The 24,415-nt window shown below is 40.6% G+C and overlaps 1 protein-coding gene across 1 annotated transcript in view; it reads left to right on the plus strand.

Moving 5' to 3' along the window:
• Positions 1-240: 240 nt before the first annotated feature.
• Positions 241-24,415, plus strand: part of TTC6 (tetratricopeptide repeat domain 6) — a 183,574-nt gene continuing 159,399 nt past the window's right edge. The window contains exon 1 of the mRNA XM_065906884.1: positions 241-1,185. Within this exon, the coding sequence (XP_065762956.1) occupies positions 241-1,185 (945 nt within the window). The remainder of the gene's footprint in view (positions 1,186-24,415) is intronic.

Raw genomic sequence — 24,415 nt, forward strand, 5'->3', positions numbered from 1 at the left:
AACTTTTTCACTCTCCTCTTTCACTTTCATCCAATAGTTGGATTTAAAATGATATAAAATGATATAAATGAATGCTGCCCACTGGTGCCTCAGTTAAGCACAGTGAGCGTTCTACCATGAGAAGCTTTCTTGAACTGGAATTTTATTTATCAATAGAAGTTTTCATGTATGTGTGTATGTATATATATATATATATATATATATAAATTTATTGTTATTTCACAGGACAAATCAGTCAAGATGTCCACGATTTCAAAGCACTTTGGACTGAAATACAAAGAAGAATCGTACATCTTTAAAGAGCTGGAGAAGGTTCGCAAGGAGACCAAAAAGGAATTTCTCCGAATCAAGGAGAAGTTGGCCGCCAAGCCAGCTGTGGGTGAAGTCCCAGTCTTTGGCCTCCGGGTCCCCAACCCGGCCCGGCATGGGGCGAAGGGGAGCGCTTCCCGCGTCGGATCCCAAAAACCATCGGGCTCCCCTCGGGTTAAAGGTCGTGCGCCCCCAACTGCGACCCTCCCGCAGCCGGCGCCCCAAGGCGCCCCCCGGCCCCCAGGCCGGAGGGAGGTGGTCGCTCCCGGGAAGGGCCGGCCCTTCCGCCCCCAGGACTTCTACTTGCGGAGCTCCGCGTTCCTCCGGCACCGGCCCCAGAAGCCGCCGGTCATCGCGCCGAGGGCCGGCACGTCCAGACCCGTGGTCCTGATGCCGCCGCGCGTGCCCACGGGGAAGGCCCGGGCGCGCCGGGGCTCCAGGAGCCCCCCGCCGGCGGACTCCAAGCCGGTGCTCGATCCGGCCCGGGGGCGCGTGGCGAGCCTGGAGCCGGCTCAGCTCGCCGAGGTCGGCCAGGCCAGAGAGAGGCTGCCCGACTCCCTTTTCAGCGACGAGGGAGACACAGAGGCGGCCGACCGGCGGAGGAGAGTGAGGATTAACGCCCGCTTCCTGCCGGAGGACTCGGATGGCGAGTCGCGGGAAGCCCCCGGGTCCGCTTCCAAAACCGACCGCGAGAGCATCCCGCCGAGCGACTCCCGGGAGGCCGCCCTGCAGGCCCCGCAGCCAGTGCGTGCGATCCCCAAGTCCATCGAGGAGATCATCGCCTCCTTGCAGTCCGAGGCCCAGCTGGCCTCCGACCAGACCATCAAAGAGCTCATCCAGAGCGTCCTTGGACAGAACTACAACATTAAAATGGAAGTAGGTGATCCAGAACGGGGGTCATATTTCTTCTGGATAAATTTCATTTCAGGATTCAGACATAAAATCGTGCATATCGTGCGTTCTAAGCTAGACAAGCTCGAAAAGCTAGACAAAGCGCTAGGGTGTTAATCAGGGTCTTTGAATTTTCCATCGAGGGAGTATATCCTTTTAAAAAAGTGAAAATAATGGAGAGGATATTTCAAAAACTAGTACAAAGAACATTAGTTCTTTGACCCGAGTAATACATCGCTGGTAACCTTTCCTTTCAAAGTCTTTGTGATTATTTAGTATTGATTTGATTGATATTGTGTATGAAAGACTCAGTCTTTGGTACAGTTTATTAACAGTGAATCTGTACCTTAAGAAGATCAATATTTTACTAATAAGTTGTATTTATAAGTGTTTTGGTCTATTTTCAGTGAAAATCATTCTCTTAAAATATGTTTAAAAAATTTACTTTCTAGGTCTTCTCAGTTATATGGACTATAAGTGATTATTGGTCCCAAGGATAAGCCCATCAGGTGGATACCCGTAAGAGCCCTGTTTTACATAAGAGGCTTCCTAGCTTTAGTGAGTTCAAAAGGATTGCCTCGCAGTTCAGCAGCTAAGGTGGAACACAGCTCGGTGTCCACTCCAGCCAGTCATACCCCAGAGAAGAGACTAGAATCATGCCAGGACCTCCTCTTTGTTGATTGTGATGTGTCCCCAGCAGGGAGCAAATTTAGATAGGGTCCTAGTTCGTTATACAGTCTTAGTTCTAGACACGGACATTCAAAGTAGAAATAATAATAGGGAAGTCTGAGCCCCATACACAGAGAGAGAGAGAGGGAGAGAGGGAAGGAGGAAAGGAAAGAAGTGTTTTTTTTGAGAATGACACTTAGGAGGGAAGAAGATTCTATTACTCTTCTTGGCTGCAGCGCCAAACCTCTTGTTAGTACACAGAATACGGCTGCCACGTTATGTCTTTAAAATAGTTTCAGCCCAGAATATACTCTTGGCTGTGATTTAAGGAATGTGATTCTAAAGCCCATTAGGGAAACAAAAACGTGTAAGGACAAGAGTCCCCTGTGTCGTCTTTGACCTAATGTTTGCAGGCAGAGTGGGACAAGTGTTTTCAATTAAGATCCACACCTCCCTACGGTTACTGAACAAGACCAGCCTGACTGTTCAGGCCGCTTCAAAATGAGCACTTCTGGTTTTCTGTGGATCTAATAGAAGAAGGAATCAGGGATACACACATTGGAGAGCTCAAATGGAGAGAACAAAGGCCTTATTGCCCACCCCTGTGAGAAGGAACTCTGTAACATGGTCAAGGCGTGTGACATGAAGAGGGGTCTATACTGGGAGCCGGCTCAGAGGTCCTATACAGTTGGGGAAAGTTACACTTGAGCAAGGGCCCATAAAGAAAATGCATTTTGAAGGGTTCAAATATAATAGAATATAAGAAGGGAGAGTATCAATGATGAATCGGCCCTGAGACAGTGAATTCTGTTCTTTCTGGTATTCCATTTCTCTTGTGTATCCTTTTCTGGTGCTTCAGTTATCAGAATTGGTTTATGTAGGAGAGTGGTTTGGAGGATGAGGGTCAGAAGCCAGCATCACTAGCTAGCCTCACATTGTAAGACTTTGTTGTTCAGTCACTAAGTCATGTCTGACTCTTTGTGATCCCATGGATTGCAGCACTCCAGGCTTCCCTGTCTTCACCATCACCCAGAGCTTGCTCAAACTCATACCCGTTGATTTGGTGATGCCATCCAATCATCTAATTCTCTGTGCCCCCTTCTCCTCCTGCTCTCATTCTTTCCCAGCATCAGGGTCTTTTCCAATGAGTTGGCTCTTTGCATCAGGTGGCCAAAGTACTGGAGGTTCAGGTTCAGCATCAGTCCTTCCAATGAATCTTCAGAGTTGATTTCCTTTAGGATTGACTGGTTTGATCTCTTTGCAGTTCAAGGGACTTTCAAGACTTGGCCAGTTTCAAATGCCCTAGTCCCATCCCTGCCTTCCATTGTATTGATTTTTTGTATAGCTATGTTCTTGCTTTTGCCTCTGTGCCCCATCTCCCCTTCCCCCCAACAATTCCAGAAGATGGAGCTTTGCATTATTTTGGTCTCAGAAGTTTTATTAGAGGGAGAAGAGAACAGTGGGGTATTTGTTGAAATGGATGTGACTGGGTAGGTGAGGGATAGCAATGAAAATGCAAGTAAAAGTGGTGTCTAAATTATGATTCTAAAAATCCTTAAGATTATAATAAGGCCACTTGTTTTAAACGTTTGGAGTTTATATAAACAATATTCTGTCCATAATAAGCAAGGGATATGGTTCTTCACTTTAGACATCTTAATTTGAAGCCAATCCCTTGAGGGGAAGTCAAAGGATAAGACAGTCTTGGCAAGGTGTTCCGTCTCTGTTTAGAGCTCAGGCAGGGCCCTTCCAGACCATTCAGAGTTCCACAGACAATTACATAGGCCAGAAGGTGCTCAGAATACCTGAAGATTAAACTCAGCTGTCAAATGTAGGTCAAACATCTAAATCAAGGTTTCTTAACCTTGGCACTTAACTTTTTGGTTTGAATAATTCTTCATTGTGGGTGGCTGTCCTATAATTGTAGGATGTTTAGAATTATCCTTGACCTCTACCCAGTAGATGCCAGTAGTATGATCCTCTCATCCTCCTCCCTACCACCAAGTCATAACAATTGAAATATCTCCGCTGCTGCTAAGTCACTTCAGTCGTGTCCGACTCTGTGCGACCCCATAGACATCAGCCCACCAGGCTGTCTGGTCCCTGGGATTCTCCAGGCAAGAACACTGGAGTGGGTTGCCATTTCCTTCTCCAATGCGCGAAAGTGAAAAGTGAAAGTGAAGTCGCTCGGTCGCGTCAGACTCTTAGCGACCCCATGGACTGCAGCCTACCAGGCTCCTCCATCCATGGGATTTTCCAGGCAGGAGTACTGGAGTGGGGTGCCATTGCCTTCTACTTGAAATATCTCTAGATGTTGCCAAATGAGACCGGGGGAGAAGGGCATAACCACCCCTCCTGCCCCTCTCATCCTCCCAACCAGCTGAGAACCGCCGGCTTAAACATAAGCATATAGCATGGCAGGAGGGATAGAAATGTTATAAGGTTCTTTGTTTGTTTTACTGAGGAATTCAATATTATCACTCACAAAATACATTCTAATTATATGGGACTGAATAAAGTTTAGAGACTTCCTTCCAGATGTCAATTGAAGATGAAGGAATCAACCCATCCTTGCTTCTGTCATGTGTGGTTTTTTTTGGCCATATAACTCAAAAGAAGAAATGACTTGAAATGACCCAGGTAAGAGGGAATTCATCTCCCCAGGTCTTTATAAACAAATAACTCACAAGCAAATGTTTTATCATAAAACTTATGCCTGCTGTTAACTTTAGGGAAGATGAAATAGACATACTTCTCCCTCTTCTTCCTGCTAAGTAAACCTAGATACAAACCCAAGATGTTATGTATAAATCAAACAGGGAAAGACTCCAAAAGGTAGAAAGAAGCAGGCTGGCTGGGGACTTTGGGATCCAAGGGATCACATAGTGATAAGTTCTTAGGTTTTCTTTTTGTCTCAGATCTACTGCACCAGAGCTGAAGAGACTGGCACCTAAGAATGTGCCAATGGGTACAGACAGAAAAAGCCCCAGCAAAAGCCTGCTCTCTTTAGCTAAGGATCAAGAGAGGGGCAGCCTAGCAAGACAAAACTTTAGACAATACCTGTGCTACTCTAGTCAAGCACCAAAGAAAAACCCATGACCCTGCCCTCTCCTCTGCCAGCCAGGGCTGAGGGGGGAGCTAAACTTCCACTCTTGGATGACTGCAGCAGGTTACCCCAATGTCTTCCCTAATGACATAGTGTCAGTGGAGAGCCAAGACTTCCAACACTATCTGACAGTAAAGAGGCTACCCTGCCTTCCTCCCTGCTGTGTCACTGGACACCACCCGGGCTTGTCCCAGCTTCCAGGACTTTGATGACAGGAAGCTCAGATCTTCTGTTGTCGTCCCACAAGTGCCCGAGGCTCTATTATTCCCCCAGTTTACTGTCTCTGTTACTCAGATTGATAAAATCGTATTGTTTCATCTTCATGATCACTGATTCTTTCCACTGTCTCCCATACATTCAGTATTTGAGGCATTTGTACAGTTTTATTTCAATTACTGTAATTTTCAGTTCTAACATTTTTCACCGACTCCTCTTTGTATGTTCTGTTTCTTTACTAAGACTCTATTTCTCCAAGTATGCTCATTATTATTTCTTACTGGAGTTTTATTTTTAGACTTGAAAGATAAAAAAGACAATACCAACATTGAGATGATCAAGATGTTAGAATTCTCTGATAAAGATTTTAAAGTGGTCCTATACATCACTCTAATTGGAAAACAACAATACCAATAGATGGAAATAAGTTATGATATATAATGTAGTATCTGGAGCAATGACCAAAAAGCTATACAAAGAGATTCACTCAAAAACCACTATATATAAGTTAACATAGAATTAAGAAATTTTAAGTAACCCATAGGAAGGCAGGTAAAAAGTAAACAGGAGCAAAAAACAGAGAGCAAAAAGAAAAGATAAACTAACAACTTCAAACTCAAATGTATCAATAACTACACTAAATGTAAGTGGTCTAAATGTAGTGATTAAAAGCAGAGATTGGCAAGTGGATTCCGTATAAAACCCAGTATTTTTTTTTTCCTCACAAGAAATGTGCTTCTGTTATGATGATATAGGCAGATTTAAAGTAAAGCATGAAAAAATTATCAGGCACAAATTATTCAAAAGAAAGAAGAGTGGCTATATTAATTTCAGATAAAGTATACTTCAGTACAAAGAAAATTATGAGAGTCACAGTTGGCATTTTAACATGATAAAAGGGTTAATCCATCAAGTCAAAGAAATCCTAAATGTGTGTTAAACAAACGACAGAGCTGAAAAAAATATGTGAAGTAAAAACCAAAAGGAGAAACTGATGAATCTACAATCATAGTTGAAGATGTCAGTGCCTTTCTTTCAACAATTGATAGAAAACCCTAGACAGAAATTCCCCAAGAATATGGATGAACTCAACACTACCATCAAACATTAGAAACTAATCTACATTTATAAAACACTGCACTCAGTGGTAGCAGAATACACGTTCTTGTCACTGCCCATGGGACATATACTAAGACCATCTCTGGTCCATAAAAGTGACCTTTAATGAATTTAAAAGAATTGACATCATATGGAGTGTGTTCTCTGATTATAATGGAATCAAATTAGAAATTAATAACTGATTGATTATAAAGTCTCCAAACACTTGGAAACTTAAACAATGTCTAAGTAATCCATGGATCAGGGGGGAAATCTCAAGAGAAATTTTAAAAACTGAACTGAATTAAAAGTACAAAATTTAGGGGACATAGGTAAAAGCAGTAGTGCCTTTATCCTAGAGAATGAAAACTTACATTCAAATAGGAAACTGAGATGAATGTTCTTAGAAGCTTTTATTACTTAATAACCCCAAACTAGAAATAACTCAGATGTCTAAGGACGTATTATTCAGCAAAAAAAGAAATAAAGTACTGGTATGTACAACAACTTGGATGAATCTCCAGAAAATTATGCCAAGGCAAATCCAGTCTCTAAATGTTGCATACTGTATAATTACATTTTATACAACATTCTTAAAATGACTAAATTATAGGAATGGAGAAGAGATTTGTAGCTGTCAGGGGTTGAGGATAGGTTTGAAGTAGGGGAGGGTGAGAGGGAAGTATGTGTAGCTTTAGAAAGGCAACTTGAGAAATCTTTCCAGTGATGGAGAGGTTTTATATCTTGACTATATCAGTGTCAATATCCTGCCTGTGATTTTGTAATAGTTTTTCATGATATTCTCATTGGGAAACCCTGATAAAGGGTAAGTGAATATGTGTGTGTATGATGTGTGTGTGTGTTAATCGCTCAGTCATGTCTGACTCTGCGACCCCATGCGCTGTAGCCTGCCAGACTCCTCTGTCCTTGAAATTCTCTAGGCAAGAATACTGGAGCAGGTTGCCATTTCCTATTCCAGGGGGAATCTTCCTGACCCAGGAATCGAACCCAGGTCTCCTGCATTGTAGGCAGATTCTCTACCATCTGAGCCACCAGGGAAGCCCCCAAAGTGAATATGAACCTATAATTATTTCAAAACAGAAACTTTAATGAAAATTTTATCTGATTGTTTATAAAAGTGTATGTTTCTTTTCACAACTTGTAAGAAGGAATATAAGGAAACGATAATTTCTCTTTTAAGCCTCCCTTAACCCACCAACAGTAACCAATACTTGTTTATCCTTCTGCTGTTGTTCAGTCCCTCAGTTGTGTTTGACTCTTTGTGACCCCACGGACTGCAGCATGCCAGGCTTCCCTGTCCTTCACCATCTTCAGGAGCTTGCTCAAACTCATGTCCATTGAGTCAGTGATGCCAGCCAATCATCTCATCCTCTGTCATCCCCTCCTCCTTCTGCCTTCAATCTTTCCCAGCATCAGGGTCTTTTCTAATGAGTTGGCTCTTCGAATCAGGTGGCTGAAGTGTTGGAGCTTCAGTTTCAGCCTCAGTCCTTCTAATGAATATTCAGGATTGATCTCCTTTAGGATGGACTTGTTGGATCTCCTTGCAGTCCAGGGGTCTCTCAAAAGTCTTCTCTAATACCACAGTTCAAAAACATCAATTCTTTGGCTCTCAGCCTTATTTATGGTCTCACATCCATACATGACAACTGGAAAAACCATAGCTTTGACTAGATGGACCTTTGTTGGCAAAGTCATGTCTCTGTTTTTTGTTATGCTGTTTAGGTTTGTCATGGCTTTTCTTCCAAGGAGCAAGTGTTTTTAAATTTCATGGCTACAGCCATCTGCAGTGATTTTGGAACCCAAGAAAATAAAGTCTGTCATTTTTTCCATTGTTTCCCCATCTTTTTGCCATGAAGTGATGGGACCGGATGCCATTATCTTCGTTTTTTGAATGTTGAGTTTTAGGTCAGCTTTTTCACTCTCCTCTTTCACCTTCATCAAGAGGCTCTTAAATCTTCTTCACTTTCTGCCATAAGGGTGGTGGTGTCTGCATATCTGAGGTTATTGGTATTTCTCTTGTCAATCTTGATTCCAGCTTGTGCTTCATCCAGCCCAGCATTCCACATGATGTACTTTGCATAAAAATTAAATAAGCAGGGTAACAATATACAGCCTTAGCGTACTCCTTTCCCAATTTTGAATCAGTCCATTGTTCCATGTCCAGTTCTGACTGTTGCTTCTTGACCTGCATACAGATTTCACAGGAGGCAGGAATGGTGGTCTGATATTCTCATCTCTTTATGAATTTTCCACAGTGTGTTGTGATCCATACAGTTAAAGGCTTTAGCGTTGTCAATGAAGCAGAAGTAGGTTTATCCTTCTACATTTATCTTAATTCTTTAGTATAAATATTTATACTAAATAAATTCTTTAATATAAATGTGTACACATACATACATATGTAGGGTTTTTTTTTAAGTAAAAATAAAAGCCTATGGTACACATTATTCTGCAGCTTACTTTTTGACACATACCAATGGACATGTATACTTTTTAGGTTTTTTTTTTTTAATCGCTTATTATTATTTCATAGTATTTAAACATTTCTTGGCTCTTTGCTCTTCAGATTTTATCTTTCCCTATCCTAGTAACGAAGTTTTGGTCACTGGAGTTATAAATCAAAGAACCTACCAGGATCTGGGCAAAGAAAAGCCATCTACTGTTTGACTGTCACTGGTACAATTGGGAGGGACTAGTTTGGGCAAATCTTTTCTCTTCAGAGTGACAGACGCATTTATTATACTTTTCTCTTTATATTCTCTTTGTGCATTACTTCATTGTTCTCACAGGCGTAACAGCTTAAACTAGTACAAATGATGTAATGATTAAGAAGTTTCTTGATTTACAGTTTTTTTTTTTTCTGTGAAGTTTTAAAATCTCTCAGATATCATTTGGATGCCTTCAATAAATGCAAAATGTTCATGTGTTTAATTTCATTTCATTTTAAAAGATGGAAAAGAATATTTTTATTTGTTCTTGAGAAAAAATTCTTATTCCTTTAGCTGGTTTGGTTGTAATAATGATTTTAAACCAAGCTAAAAGCTGTTCCTTTAAAATAAACTTCTTCTTTGTTGGATACAAATGTGTTTTATTTTCCATGAGCATTTTTTTTTAAGACTAAAATACAGAGTTACTTGGAAAATGAAATGTTAATTTATTGTGGAATTCAGATATACTTTTCTTCTGATTCTTAGTACAGATACTGCCCAGCAGTGATTTTTTTCTCTTTTGCCTGTTTGTGTAATAGTCTCATAATTTAGACTATAAAGGACAAATACATTTGAATATATTGAGAGTAACTCATTTTCACATATGCCACAGTTTTGAGTACATGTGCGATAAAGTGAAGAATTTTTAAATGTTAGTGAAATAATTGCTTTTTTCCTGGCTACTTCAAGTACAATTGTTTGGATATTTAGGACAAAGACTTTCCCCCTCTATGGATTGTTATTTCAATACATAACTCAGTTTTAACTTTGATTTCCTAAAATAGACCTTTTTAATGTTTTTACATTTTAAGGACTAGTCTAAGCCCTAGAATCTCTTTAAGTGGGTGGTGAGGTGGGCGCAGCTGATAAATAGCATATTTAAAATCCAACACTACCTTAACATTGTGAAGTTCAAATACATTTTAAGGGTAATTTTGGTGATATCTTCAAGTCATGATTTTTATGGTCTGTGTAGAATGAGAGGAAAGAGTTCATGCAGTTTAAAGAAGTTTAAAAAAACTAAAGTTGCTATCAAGGCTTAGAATAATATGGCTACCTTGAGAGCAACTGAACCAACTGAATGTCCCAGTTAGGTTACGTATTGACTTATTGTACACAGTAAGTGGTTTATTTTTTATTGCTGAAAACTACAGTTTTGGGTTGTGAGTTAAGTCAGTCATTCTGTAGCTGTAAACAGCTTGAAGGTAGGCAGTTGTATTATTTAGAGTGCCTGTTTTAACACATAATAGGTAAACATATGGCTTTTAAGGATGGGTAGATAACCAGTTTTGGTAGTAAAATCAAAATCTTGAGAACCACAAGCATGCATCTTTCATCCCAGATGGAAGTAATTTAGCGGACGAGGCAGCACACTATCCAGTTGTGCTGACTATGTGTGTCATTTTGGGGAGAATATTATTTTACAAGTACCTGGTTTCTTTAGTCCACTGTAAAGTACACTGCATTTTTAGTCTTACTGTAATAGAGAAGGATGGCTTGACAGAATCATATTTATTATCTTTAAGAGTTTTTATGAGCAAGTAAGAATAAAGGTTAAAATCTATTGCATTGAAACAAAAAATAGTCTGTTGCATTGAAACTAAAAATAACACATTCTCATTTAATAAATTTTATATATTTGTCTTAAAAAATTTTTTTTTAATATTTATTTATTTGGCTATGCTGGGTCTTAGTTGTGGCATGTGGGATTCTTAGTTGTGGAATTCAGTCTCTTTAGTTGTGGCATGTGGGATCTAGTTCCCTGACTAGGCATCAAACCTGGGTCCCCTGCATTGGGAACACAGAGTCAGTCACTGGACCACCAGATAAGTCCCTGTCTTCCTGTATGGAACTTTCAGAGTTCTATGATAAATTTTTTCATAATGTTTCCTTGCCCTCATTTTTCATTACAATAGTGTCTGGAGCTGAAAGGTAACCTAATTAACTTTGTACTATAGATAACAAAACTGAGACCCAGTGAGAGAGAGTGGCTTTTATAAGGTCATACAGCCAATTAGCATTGTTGGGATCAGAACCAATTTAGGTCTTTTGACAGCTGAACCAGAATAAAACTATTCTTACTACATGATGTTGATGGCACTTCCTTTTCCTCTTTTGCCCCATCTTCTCCCCACCCCCACCAACTGTCTTGAGACCTAGACCCCAAGACAAGTGTCCAAAATTACTTCTCAACTCAATTTTTCCCCTCTCAGATCTCTACATTAGTGAGAGGCCCATCACACTCTCCTGTCCTGGGATGGCCACCTGTAGCCTCTTGCTGGTGACTTCTAAGCCCAGCACACTTAGACCTGGGAAGGTCAGCAAGAAGCAAGGATTGGCTGCTCATAGAGTGGTGTGGTGGAGGTAGAGATGGTGTGTGTGGGCTGGGACTTGGGCTAAGATTGTGTCATAAAGTGAAAGAATACAAGTGGGATGAATTACAAGTAGTAATTAGCAGTGGTACATTAGTAGTACATTAGCAGTGGGTTATATGATCACTAACCAGTTACATGCAATCAAGGAACACTGATCCCGCCAACTTAGGTTGCTGTTCATATGAATAAAACATGAAATCACCATTATCTGCCGTCTTTCATGGCAGAATACAGTCTGACTCATCTACTTCATCTTCTTAGCTTTATTTTTATATAAAAATCTTTTAACTATTCTCAAAGTGAGGAAATGCCTGAATGTATTTTTTTCTTCCTAGCCTAGTGGTATAGGTTATGGGTCTCCATCCTTTTGGGGAAGAAGAGCTACTTAAAAAGCAATTAATTAATTTATGTCTGCACTTGGGTCTTTGTTGCCGTGCACAGGCTTTCTCTAGTTGCAGAGAGCAGGGGCTACTCTTCATTGTGGGACTTGGGCTTCTCCCTGCAGTGACTTCTTTTGTTGTGGAGCGTGGGCTCTAGAGCTTGGGCTTCAGCAGTGGTGGCACAGGGGCTGGGCGTAGTTGCGTCGGAGCATGTGGGATCTTCCTCGACCCGGGACCCAACCCATGTCCCTTGCATTGGCAGGCAGACTCTCAACCATTGGACCACCAGGGAAGCCCAAGGAGAGCAACGTTTGACATATTTTAAATCTTACTATCTGTGATGGATTGGGGTCTTGTTGAGACTCCTCGACTTGAGAGAATGGAGGGTGTCAGTGGCCTTACCAAGAATTCCCAAAAGCCAGGAGGGAGAGTCACCACTTTGGATGTTATCTAAATGAGACTGCAGGATTGCCATGATTGCATGGTTCACTGTTAATTGGCATTCTGTTCATCAGATTGGGCCAGTCTTGATAATGAATAAAATCCCCGCCGCCCTCTACCCTTTCCTACCTTTTAAATTGGTAGTCTATCTTCTTTTTAGATTTCACAGATAATACAGTAAATAAAATTCCTGTCCTTTGCATGACTTACTACAAATTTATTAGGCACACAGGAGAAGATTATAATAAAGCCAGACCTCATCATTTCAGCCAGATTTCCCCTCAAGAACATCTCTAGTATCAAGCTCTTCATCTCTTAATCATTGGAAATAGGGTTTTGAAGAAATGAAAGACTGAGACAGCTGAGACACTTTTCATTGTTCTGATATCATTATGCTGTTGAGACCTGCCTAGATGTAGCCTTTGACAATCAATTATTACTCTGGAAAGTGATTATTAAACCGTTCACTGAATTATAGCTTTTTATGCATGACTCTGTTCTCTTGCTCTTTAGGGTTAAGTGAAAAAGCTTATTAAATATCCACTTACAATGGAATCTTTGAAAATACTAAATGGAATGCATAATTCATATAGGTTGTCACTAGTACAATGCCAAATTAGTTTAGCTAAATATCAAGTAACAGGAAATAGGAGTAAGTGGCAGTCCTAATAGAACTAGCTAGGGCAGCTTATGGGTGCAGACAATCAGAAAACCCCAAATAATAGTAACTTAGATGAGATGGAAGTTTATTTTTGTCTTGTAAAAGTCAAATCAAAGGTAATGTTGGACTGATAGGGTGTTTTGCAGAGTCAGGAATCCTGCCATCTTACTGTTTCACTGACTAACCCTCATTGCCACGGTCATCTCAAGGTCAACAGTGGCTGCTGTGACCACCATGTCTGTATTCCAGCCAACAGTAAGGCTTTAAGCAAGAAAAATGTGCGCCTAAAATTGCCCACCAGTTTTACTTATGTTTCACTAGCCAAAACTTAACTCCATGACTACATTTACTTACAAATGACAACGAAAATGAAGTCAATATTCTGAGCAGGCTGTGTGGCAAGGTTCACATTCTGTTATCTGAAGGAGGATAGAGATGTTGGGTTGGTTTCTGTTATTGTTCCTATGGGTCATGCACTGTCTATGGAGACTTTTGAGGCTGAAAGAGTTTTTCCCTCTGCCAGCAAAGGTTTATTGAGTACCTGCAACATGTGGTGGCTCAGTAAGTAAGGAATCCATCTGCCGATGCAGAAGATGCAGATTCGATCCCTAGATCGGAAAGATCTGCTAGAGCAGGGAATGGCAACCCACTCCAGTATTCTTGCCTGGAGGATCCCATGGACAGAGAAGCCTGGCATGCTACAGTCCATGGGGTCGTGAAGAGTTGGACACAACTGAGCGACTTCACTTTCACTTTTAACTTTCATGCATTGGAGAAGGAAATGGCAGCCCACTCCAGTGTTCTTGCCTGGAGAATCCCAGGGACAGCGGAGCCTGGTGGGCTGCAGCCTAAGGGGTCGCACAGAGTCGGACACGACTGAAGCGACTTAGCAGCAGCAGCAGCAGCAGCAGACCTAGCACATCAGGCCCTAAGCATTGGAAGATTTTATATGTTTAGCTTTAAGGAATTAGGTAAACTAACAGAACTAGCAGTCAGTGGAAACCGGTGGAGAAAGGCCCGGAATTTCAGTTTGACGACCTAGATCCTTGACTTGTAATTTATTTGTTACTTAAAATTCTTGGTGCCTCACTTTTCTCATCTATGCAGTAGAGTTAATAATGCTTACTTTACAATACTGTGAAAGTAAAATGATCTTAAATAAAACAGCACATGTTAAATATACTGCAGTTTTTAAAGGCTTTTAGTGTGTATTTCCATATTATCTCCTGGTAAAATTGAGCCATCTACATTCCCACAAATAGAGAGTATCAGTCTGTTTCTCTCCATCCTCACTAGCATTGTGTGTTACTGTGCTTTGAATCTTTGCTATTTTGAAAGGTCAGTGGCTTTCCAATACTTCTCAGTTCTGGGAATCTTTCTTCAAATGAAATAGTCAATGAATGTTCAGGATCTCAAACATTTAATAGCATGGCAGCTGTGTGTCAGTTGGGAATGAAGGAAAGGGAACCTACCTGCACAGGATTCAGGCTCCTACCAGCACATTCTTTGGCCTTCTAGATATCCACCTCTCCATTCAGTTTTATCGGGTACCTATGATATTATATCAGGCACCACACCAGAAACTGGGAAACAGCAGTGAACTACTGAAGTCCCTGCTTTCGTGGGCCACTCTGTGTTCTAGAGACACGAGACAGAGAGTAAACAAACCAGTAATGTCTCATGGGGCAATAAGTGATGTGAAGAATACTTCAGGATAAGAGAGCGCATGATGGGATGGAGAGATGCTTAAACTGGATGGTCAGAGAAGGACCGTTAGAGAACATGGAATTTGAGCAGAGTTCTGAAGGAAGTAATGAGCAGGCCATACACTTCATGTGTGGTCAGATCATTCCAGGCAAAGGGAGGAATCATTGTGAACCTCCAAGGCAGGAATGTTCCTGTGGTGTTTGAGGAACAAGGTGGGAGGCTTTGAGTGGGGGGTATGATAGGAGAATATGATCAGACTTAGCATTCTCTTCTTTTTTGTTCGTTTGTTTTTCTTGACTGTGCCACAAGCATGCAGGACCTTAGTTCCTAGACCAAGGATCGAACCCCATGTCTCCTACAGTGAAAGCACAGAGCCTTAACCACTGAACCTTCAGGGAAGCTCCAGCACTCCCTTCTTATTACATGTACTTTGCATGTAATTTACCCCTTTTACTGTCCTGAAATAAAATCAATAGCTAATTATCATCTACCTACCTAAGTGATCTCGAAAATCAATATAATGCCCTATTTGTAATGTAAAGAAAAAATGAGTGATGAATAATTAAATTATAAATAATGACACTGGAAGACATAATAAAAGTTGTTTGCTGCTTGTATCTACTGATAACAAATGTGCTCTGGGTAGGAATATATGGGCCATAATATATAACGATGCCCAGAAAATGAACACAGGTGGCACTGAAATACGTGTTAAATAATAGCAGACTAGAATTATGTGTGAATGATAAGAGAAGATGGGAAGCAACTTTAAGTGAAGTTAGGATGTATGCTGTGACCAGTGAAAGACTCTTGAAATGGAGAAAATGAGCTTGGCCTCTTTGTAAGTATACTGTCAAAATAAATCTCTCTTGAGATATAGGACAAAGTGACAGATGTCACACTGCCCCCACCCCATATTTCTCAACATGAACTTTTAGCAGATCTCAGGACACATTCAGAGTCTGAAACCTAAATATAACTTGCAAGCCATGTCTTTTGATAAATGATGAGACTACAGGATGAACTGGAAAAAAAAAAAAGAGTAATACAGGAAGACATGGAGAAATAGACCATTGTGAACTGTTTGACAGTAAAATAAAAACCAAACTAGGCCATTCAAAAAAAAAAACTTTGACATGTGATTTTTATGACAAATTTATTACCCTTTGCTTAAAGTATTTAAAATTATATAAATTCTTAGTGATATACAGTTAATTCCTTTAGTAAATATTTATTATTCTTGTGTTTTACAAGTCTTTGCTAAATTAATTATGTTTGGTTCTAAGTTTATAAAATGAACTTCATAATCCTCTTGTACATTTTTGGATGCAACTGCTAACAATGCAAAATGAAACAGGTGTGCTGTTCTGTTAACACAAAATAAACTGCCTGCAGAGTTGTCTTTGGTTGACCTGATATTCTGAAGTGGTAAGAAATTCTTGTTGAAGTTACCAGGAAAATAAGGTATAATCTTTCTTTGATTTACAAAATAGTTGCATTCCTCAAAAATATAGTGTGGGTTAAATAAGGGGAATATTTTGTATTTTTACATATAAAATGGAGAAACCTTTATGCAGAAACCTGTATGCAGGTCAAGAAGCAACAGTTAGAACCAGACATGGAAAAACAGACTGGTTCAAAATTGGGAAAGGAGTACATAAAGTGTATATTGTCATCCTGCTTATTTAACTTCTGTCCAGAGTATATCATGTGAAATGCCACATTGGATGAAGCTCAAGCTAGAATCAAGACTGCCAGGAGAAATATCAATGACCTCAGATATGCAGATGACACCACTCTAATGGCAGAAAGTGAAGAGGAACTAAAGAGCCTCTTGATGAATGTGAAAGAGGAGAGTGAAAAATTTGGCTTAAAACTCAACATTCAAAAAGCAAAGATCACAACATCTGGTCCCATCACTTCATGGCAAATAGATGGGTAAACAATGGAAATGGTGAGAGACTTTATTTTTTTGGGTTCCAAAATCACTGCAGATGGTAACTGTAGCCACAAAATTAAAAGATGCTTGCTCCTTGGAAGAAATACTATGACAAACCTAGATAGCATATTAAAAAGCAGAGATATGACTTTGTTGACAAAGGTCTGTCTAGTCAAAGCTATGGTTTTTCCAGTAGTCATGTATGGATGTAAGAGTTGGACCACAAATAAGACTAAGTGCTAAAGATTTAATGCTTTCAAACTCTGGTGTTGGAGAATACTCTTGAGAGTTCCTTGAGAGGACAGCAAGGTGATCAAATAATCAAACCAGTTGTTCATGAAGGAAATCAACCCTGAATATTCATTGGAAGAATTGAAGCTGAAGCTCCACTTTGGCCACCTGATGTGAAGAGCTGACTCATTGGAGAAGACCCGACTCATTGGAGAATACCCTGATGCTGGGAAAGATTGAGGGCAGGAGGAAAGGGGAGATGACAGAGGATGAGATGGTTGAATGGCATCACCGACTCTATGGACATGACTTTGAATAAACTCTGGGAGATAGTGAAGAACAAGGAATCCTGGCGTGCTGCAGTTCCTGGGCTCGCAAAGAATCAGACATAACGGAGCTACTGAGCAACAATACAGAATGCAGGACATTTTTGTTTTGTAGGACTGTCTTATGAACTGTAGGCTGTCTGGTCCATCCCCTAGTCCGTCCTTGCCCAGTAAATGCCTGTAGCTCTTTCCCATTGTAAAAACCAAAGGTGCTGCCTCCACCCTCAGGCAGTTTGTAAATGTTCCCTAGGGAGCAGTATCATCCCTAAGGAGAATCACTGACGTGCAGATAACTGTAGGCTTTTAAGAACTTTGAATTTCACTTGGCGTGACATAGGAAGATGTTGGGGGGTTTTGAGCAGAGGCATAGGGTAGCAAAGAGTTGGACACAACTGAAGCGACTTAGCACGTCATGTCATGGCATGACATGATCTGACCTTATTCTAAAATGACCAACTGACTACTGTGTGGACAGTAGTTTACAGGGGAAGCAGTGGTGGAGAAAAGATGACCAGTTAGGTGCCTCTTGCAGTAATTCACGTGAGAGATGATGGTGACTTCTTCCAACTGTGATGGTAGTGGTGGGAAGGAGGTGAGAAGTGGTCTGACTTAGCATGAATTCTGAAGGTCCCTTATGGGTTGAAAGCGTGGAGAGAGAAGAGTAGAAGATGACTTGTGATCTCTTGATGGGTGAAGTTAACTGGAAAAATAGTTTTCATTTTCTGAGATGGTGAAGACCAAAGGTGAGTTAGCTTGTGGGGTTGATATAAGTTAGAGGCACTTAATATTAATTCCAAATGGAGATGTTGAGTAGGCAATTACTTACAGTTTTAGAGGTCAGGAGGCAGGTTAAGGCTAGAAAGATTGGGACTCATCAGGGTCCAAATTCAAAAATTTGAATTTATTAAACTGGAAGAGATGACGAAAGGGAAGAGTGTAGTTGGAAAGGAGAAGAAATCTAAGGACTAAGAGCCTCGGGGCCACCATTGTGTACAGGCTGACAGAAGAGGTAGAATGAAAGAAAGAGAAGAGCCAGGTGTGGGAGAAAGTACCCAGAGGAGGTGTATGGCATCGGGCCCCTACCTTTTCAGCACCAGAAACCTGTTTTCTGGAAGACAGTTTTTCCATAGACTGAGGGGCAGGAAGATGGTTTGGGGATGATTCAAGCACATTATATTTACTGTGTACTTTATTTCTATTTTATGGCAATATGAAGATATTCTGCCTTGACTTCAGGGTCAGGGTTCATGCCTCTGTGAGAATCTAAGGCACTGCTGATCTGCCAGGGGGCGGAGCTCAGGTGGGGATTCGAGCAATGGGGAGCGGCTGCAAGGCTCTGCTCCATCCCCCTGGCTCACCTCCTGCTCTGTGGTCCGCTTCCTGTCAGGGACCCGTGGTAAATGGGGTCTTGGAAGCCAAGTGAAGGAAATACGTCCAGAAGGATGTGATAACTGTGTCAAATCCTATTGAGTCGAATTAGATGTGCACTGTAAGGATTAATAATAGCATTTTATCTATATCATAGAGCTATACACAGACACATAACTATACCTACCTTATAGATCTTACTGTTCTTGTGAATGAGATTTTTTCCATTCACATTTTTAAATTGTTTATTATCATGTTGGTTTAACATGTTGATCATATATCCCAAATATATCTGAGCTCTCTTATTTGTTCCAACAGTTTGCTTATTTATTCTTGTTGAATAAAATTTGTGTTGAATAAAAGTGGTGATAATGAGCATCCCTATTTTATTTCTGACTTTAAAACAAAGACTTGGTTCTTAGTTTCACCACCAACTATAATGTTTACCATAGCCTTTTGGTAGGTACTCTTTATGTTCTCTTATCAGCTTGTCAAAACTTTTTGTCATTAATGATTGCTGAGTTTTGTTGAGTTCTTTTTTTGCTTCTTGAATGTTGTGATATGTTGTTCTACCTGAACTATCCTTGCATCCTGGGAAAGAGTCTTGTTTATGTCATAGTATGTTTTTATACAATGAGAATCTCTATGGGGTTTTTGCATTTATAGTTACACCTGAGATTGGTATATACTTTTTTTTTTTAAGATTTATTTATTTATTTATTTTAATTAGTTGGAGGCTAATTACTTCACAACATTTCAGTGGGTTTTGTCATACATTGACATGAATCAGCCATAGAGTTACACGTATTCCTTTTTCATTTTTGGTGTTAATGTTGTTCTACATGCATAAGCTGGATGCTTTCTATCTTTTTCTGTTCTATAAAAACATTTTGTATAAGAGGGGTTGTTTGTTCCTTGAAAGTTTGGTAATTTTCACTTGTAATTTTGTGGCTTTTGTCTTGGGTAAACAGATTTTTTAAAAATTATCTCAGTTTCTTTAATGATTATTAACTTATTCAGACTTTTAATTCCCTCCCTCCCTAGTGGGTCAATTTTGTGACATATATTTCTAGATAATAATTTTTAACATCAAGTTTTGCCGTATTTATTAGTGTGAAGTTGTTTATATATTATTTTTCTTATTCTGTGATTTATAGTCTTTTGATTTTATAGCTATGGAGTCTGTCTCAGCATACAGTGGGTATGAATCTCAGTCTCCAAACATGGATGTGCAAGAAATATGTTTATTTCTTTAGAACTCAATTTAGTCCCTATCTGGGGTTCCCATTCCATCAGGACCACAGAAATTTGGTCTTAGGCAATTTGGGGTTTCCCTATCCCCTTGCCTGGGATGTTTACAGAGTCTCTTAAGATTGCATCCCATTCTTTGCCTGGGACATCTTTCCATCTGGTGGTCCACTTAGGGGTTCACTTAGGTCACATTAGGAAAGAAGGCATGCAGTCTCTTGCCTATTGGAGGGTACTGCAACTCGGCCGCGTAGGAATGGGCCTTTGGCTTGGAATACTTCTCTGCCAGAGTCCTCATCACTTGTGTTGGACTTGTATCCTTGTATGGGAATATCTATTCCTGTTTCCTATTCAAAATGTATGTCTTTGTTCTGCCTGTGTGTGTGTGTCATATGGTACCTGGTGAGCCCCATTACTTTATCCGTCCATTGCAGGGAGGGGCTGAGGCCTTTCATTCTACAACACAAGAGTTCGGGACTTTGTGAAGGCCTCTGGTCCTGCATTGGCTGTCAGGAGGGCGTTGCTGGCCTTGGTGGACCTTCGGCCACTAGTGAAGCTGATCTTCCTCTGCCTCTTTATATGACATTGTTCCCTCCACTGCTTGACTGTGCTGTGCTTTCCTTGGTGACACCAGTACCACGACGCAGTGGGCAGGAGTGTTTGGACTTCTGCTCCTGGTGATTGGCCACAGATGCCACTTGCTTGACAGATGGCCTCTCCATCATAAGTCTACACAGGTCCCTCTGAGTTGCCCGTTGTTCCCGTCTTCAAGACTCCTGCCATTTCCCCAGATTTCCCATCTGTGTTTGCCACTCATGGGCATACAGAAATCATTTTGCTATTCTCAGGCCACGCTGGGACCTGGTAAACTCTGCAAGATTATACAGTGTTCCATCTGCCTTGATGCTCCCACATGGCTGTTTCCTCTCAGAGATCTTGCTGCTTTTTGGATTCCCCATTTGGGAAATGATCTCAGATCTTTTCTGCCCCCGTTCGCTGTTCCTACAAACACATCTCCCTCTTGTTTCCTTTGGGCTTAGCCCTGGGGAGCTGGGTATGAGTCCCTGTCCCGGGTATCCAGTAGCATTCTGTGTTTTCATCTCCCCACAGATGTTTTCTGGTCCAGGAATTTAATTCTTTTCTAGCTATAGAGGTAGGACATGTTACTCAGATAAACTCATCTTGTTTGCTCCCAAATCAATTGTTACTGTGCTATGTTCTTCTTTTCCATAAGACTCCCCGGTTTTTAAAACCTGAAAACCAGAACAGACCCTTGTTTTATCACTTTATTCTGCAGTAGCATCTTTTGCCTGAGGCCATGGGTCCAGAATGGCCAAGTTGAATAAAGGGAGAATACTGTGAATGTGGGCTGGAGGGAAATGTCAGTGGATTCTTCAAAACTGTCGCTTCAGACCCTCATTTGACAGATGAAGGGACAGAGTCTCAGAGAAGTAATGGACTTGCCAAGGTCACATACAACAGAGACCAAACTCCAGATCTCTACTACTTTTGTGTTCTTTGATGTTATATATTGTTTTAATAGTTATTTGAAACACTTATGGAGTTTAGATTCTACAACCCAATACTTATTTCACCTCAGTTTCAAATACTTTGTAACTGTCATCATGAGGATCCCTTAGCAAATGAACCATTGTAGATGCTCAATTTTCTTAATAATTATGGGTTCAGGCCAAATATGCCTTTTTTGGGGGCAGGGAAGTGCTGCAGGGCATGTGGGATCTTAGTTCCCTGAACAGGGACTGAACCCATGTCCCCTGCATTGGAAGCTTGGAGTCCCAACCACTGGACCTCCAGGCAGGTCCCAAATATGCCCTTTTAAAATGTTTTTTCTTTCAGTAGAAACATGTTCTAAAATCTATTATACTTCTTCCCCTTTGTAAAAATGGGCAGGACTTGTTCCCCCTTGCATTCTCATTACCTACTTAGGTACCCCCTAGCAGAGGTGCTAAGTTGATTCTTTTCTTGAGGACCAAGGACACCATTTTGGAAGTTGGTTCCCAATACTATGCTATAATAAAGTAATGCCCATGGTCTTATTAGGTGAATGAAGTGTTTGTCCCCCATACCCTGTATCCAACCGTGCTTTGATTCCACACACCCTGGATCCAACTGTGCTTTGAGTTCTCTTGTCTTCTTTTTGTAATTTTTGTTTCCTCCTTCCCATTATGCTGGCAAGTGTCTCTGTTTTGCAGTCAATATTTCAGTATGTTGTAAGTATCTCCCACAGATCTCTTCCTAATATCTTTTGTCTGTTCTGCCCTAGGCTTTGAAACTAGGTAAATAAGCTTGGTGATATTGTTTGTAAAGTGAGAGTAAATAGCCTCTGAGGGAGAGCCTCCCACGCCTTCCTACGGGAAAGTTTGCGAGCTTCTTTTGCACAAGCCTTTGCTGACCCCTCTTTGCCTGCTTAAAGGCCTTTTTTTCTTACATCCTGCTTCCTGTCTCGGCTAGATCCGTGAAGTTGCTGGATGTCTGCACAGTGAACAGGTGAGGATCAACTGCGTTTTTCCCCCCTTCATTTTCTTATTTCGTTGACTCAGAGATACTGTAAGAATGCTTTGCATATGATTATGCCACATCCTGAGAAGAGAGCCATTAACTAGGTAGTTGCAAATAAAAATTAAAAAAATCACCACCCCAGAACCACAGAACACCTTTGGGCCATTTGCTGCAAACGGTACCGCTGACCTTGGGGGCTTTCTGAGCCACAGCTGTCAGTTTAAACAAAACTCCAAACCCAATTAAACTTTTGTTGGATAGGGTGCTAGTTTGAGAACTGGTTGGACGGCTTTTAAAACTTAATGATGAAGCTCTTCACCAGAAGATAAACAGAAGTATAAATACTTGGTACACATATTTTTTTAAAGCTAACCTTAAGCTGGTCTTAGTTTTATCATTTTGTTGGAAAATGGAGAGCAATTTCCTGCAGCAGATTAGTTATAATGTTTGCAAGTTTTCGTCACATAGTTGTTACATTGTAAACGAGGTGAAACTTTTTTTTTTCCTCAAGAGGGAAAATTGTTTATTTACTAGTATTATGATTGAAATACTCGAGTGATATATATTAGTGAATTCTCTTTAGTAAGAGTGGACACTATGAGCAGACACTATGTCTGTGAAGCTGTGTTTTTTTTTTCCAGACCTTTCTCCATGCCTCCCTATCCCATTCCTCTTTTCTTTTTCTTTCTCACATTCTTTCTTTCTCTCTCTCTCCCTCTTTCAGTAGGACTAGTTCTTAGTTCCCCATCACCATGGGTTTGAATATTTAAGTAAAACATAATCAGCCTTTTCATCATTGACTTGGCCCATAGAAGAAATTGAAATTTTTTTCATCCATGATTAGTTTTGGGATCGTTTAAGAAAACACTGAATGGTTAGCTTGAGTCAAATATAGAGTGCAGGGTGGTAGTCTGTCTAGGATGGGTACAGAGAATGGAGGAAGATAGCCTGAGAGGTCGCAGTGGTCAGCCCACAGCCATGGGAGAGTTTAGGTTTGATTCTGGTGGTTTGGGGATGCATTGTAAGAAGGGGAGTGTCACAATACTGTGAGTGTTTAGAAAGCCTATCCTGGCAGCAATGCCAGCATGGCCTGGTGGTAAGCCCAAGTTGGGAGGTTAAAGCTTTAATCCAGAAAGAAATGAAGAATGTCTGAATTAAGGCAGGGCGGTGTTGCTGCAGCTCAGGGCACAAATGAAACAGCAGGGCATATTCAGGTGGTGAATTCAGAATTTGGTGGTGTTGAGAGTAAGCCATTTAGATGAAACCTATGAAATGTTCTTTTTATAGGTAAAAAATTATGAGATCAGTACTTTTTCACGATTCAATTTAATCTTTGCTGCAGGTTAGAGAATAAATTGCAGTAAGATTGACTGTGATGGAAAGAAAAGAACCTGGACTATGGCTGGTAGAGGTTATATAAGGGTTTTCTTCGAAAGGATGTTTATATGCTGAGGGGAAAGACGACCTGGGGGGAGAGTGAAGCTATAAGAAAAAATGGGTTTAATGTTGTTATTGTTTCTTGTATTGCTTTATTTATTGAGTTTGTTTTTAATTGGAAGATAACTGCTTTACATTGTTGTGTTGATTTTTTCCCTGCATCGACATGGATCAACCACAGGTATACAGATGTGCCCTCTCTCTTGGACCTCCCTCCCACCTCCCACCCCTTGACACCCCTCTAGGTTGTCACAGAGCATATCTAGTTTACATATGATAATGTATATGTTTCATTACAAATCGAGAGTTGCTTTATTTATTTTAAAAACATATTTACTTATTTGGCTGCATCGGGTCTTAGTTGCAGTATGCAGAATCTTTAGTTGTGGCACGTGGGATCTAGTTCCCTGACCAGTAATTGAACCTGGGCCCGCTGCCTTGGGAACTTGGAGTCTTAGCCCCTGGATCATGAGGAGAAGTCCCCAAATGTTTTATTTTTTGACCACACTTTGCAACATATAGGATCTTAGTTCCCCAACCAGGGACTGAATCTTTGTCCTCTGCAGTGGAAGCACAGAGTTTACCACTTGACCACCAGGGAAGTCCAGTATTATCATTGTTTTATTTTAAATTTTTGTCAAAATAATAGGGGAATATAGTTTAAAAAGTTATATAGTACTACTTGATTCTTTTTTAGTTACAACAGTTCCATACCTCCCATTTCTACTCCCCATAGAAGATTACTTTTCAACCTTTTAGCTACT

The sequence above is a fragment of the Muntiacus reevesi genome, chromosome 15 (assembly GCF_963930625.1).
Source record: "Muntiacus reevesi chromosome 15, mMunRee1.1, whole genome shotgun sequence".
Taxonomy (NCBI): Eukaryota; Metazoa; Chordata; class Mammalia; order Artiodactyla; family Cervidae; genus Muntiacus; species Muntiacus reevesi.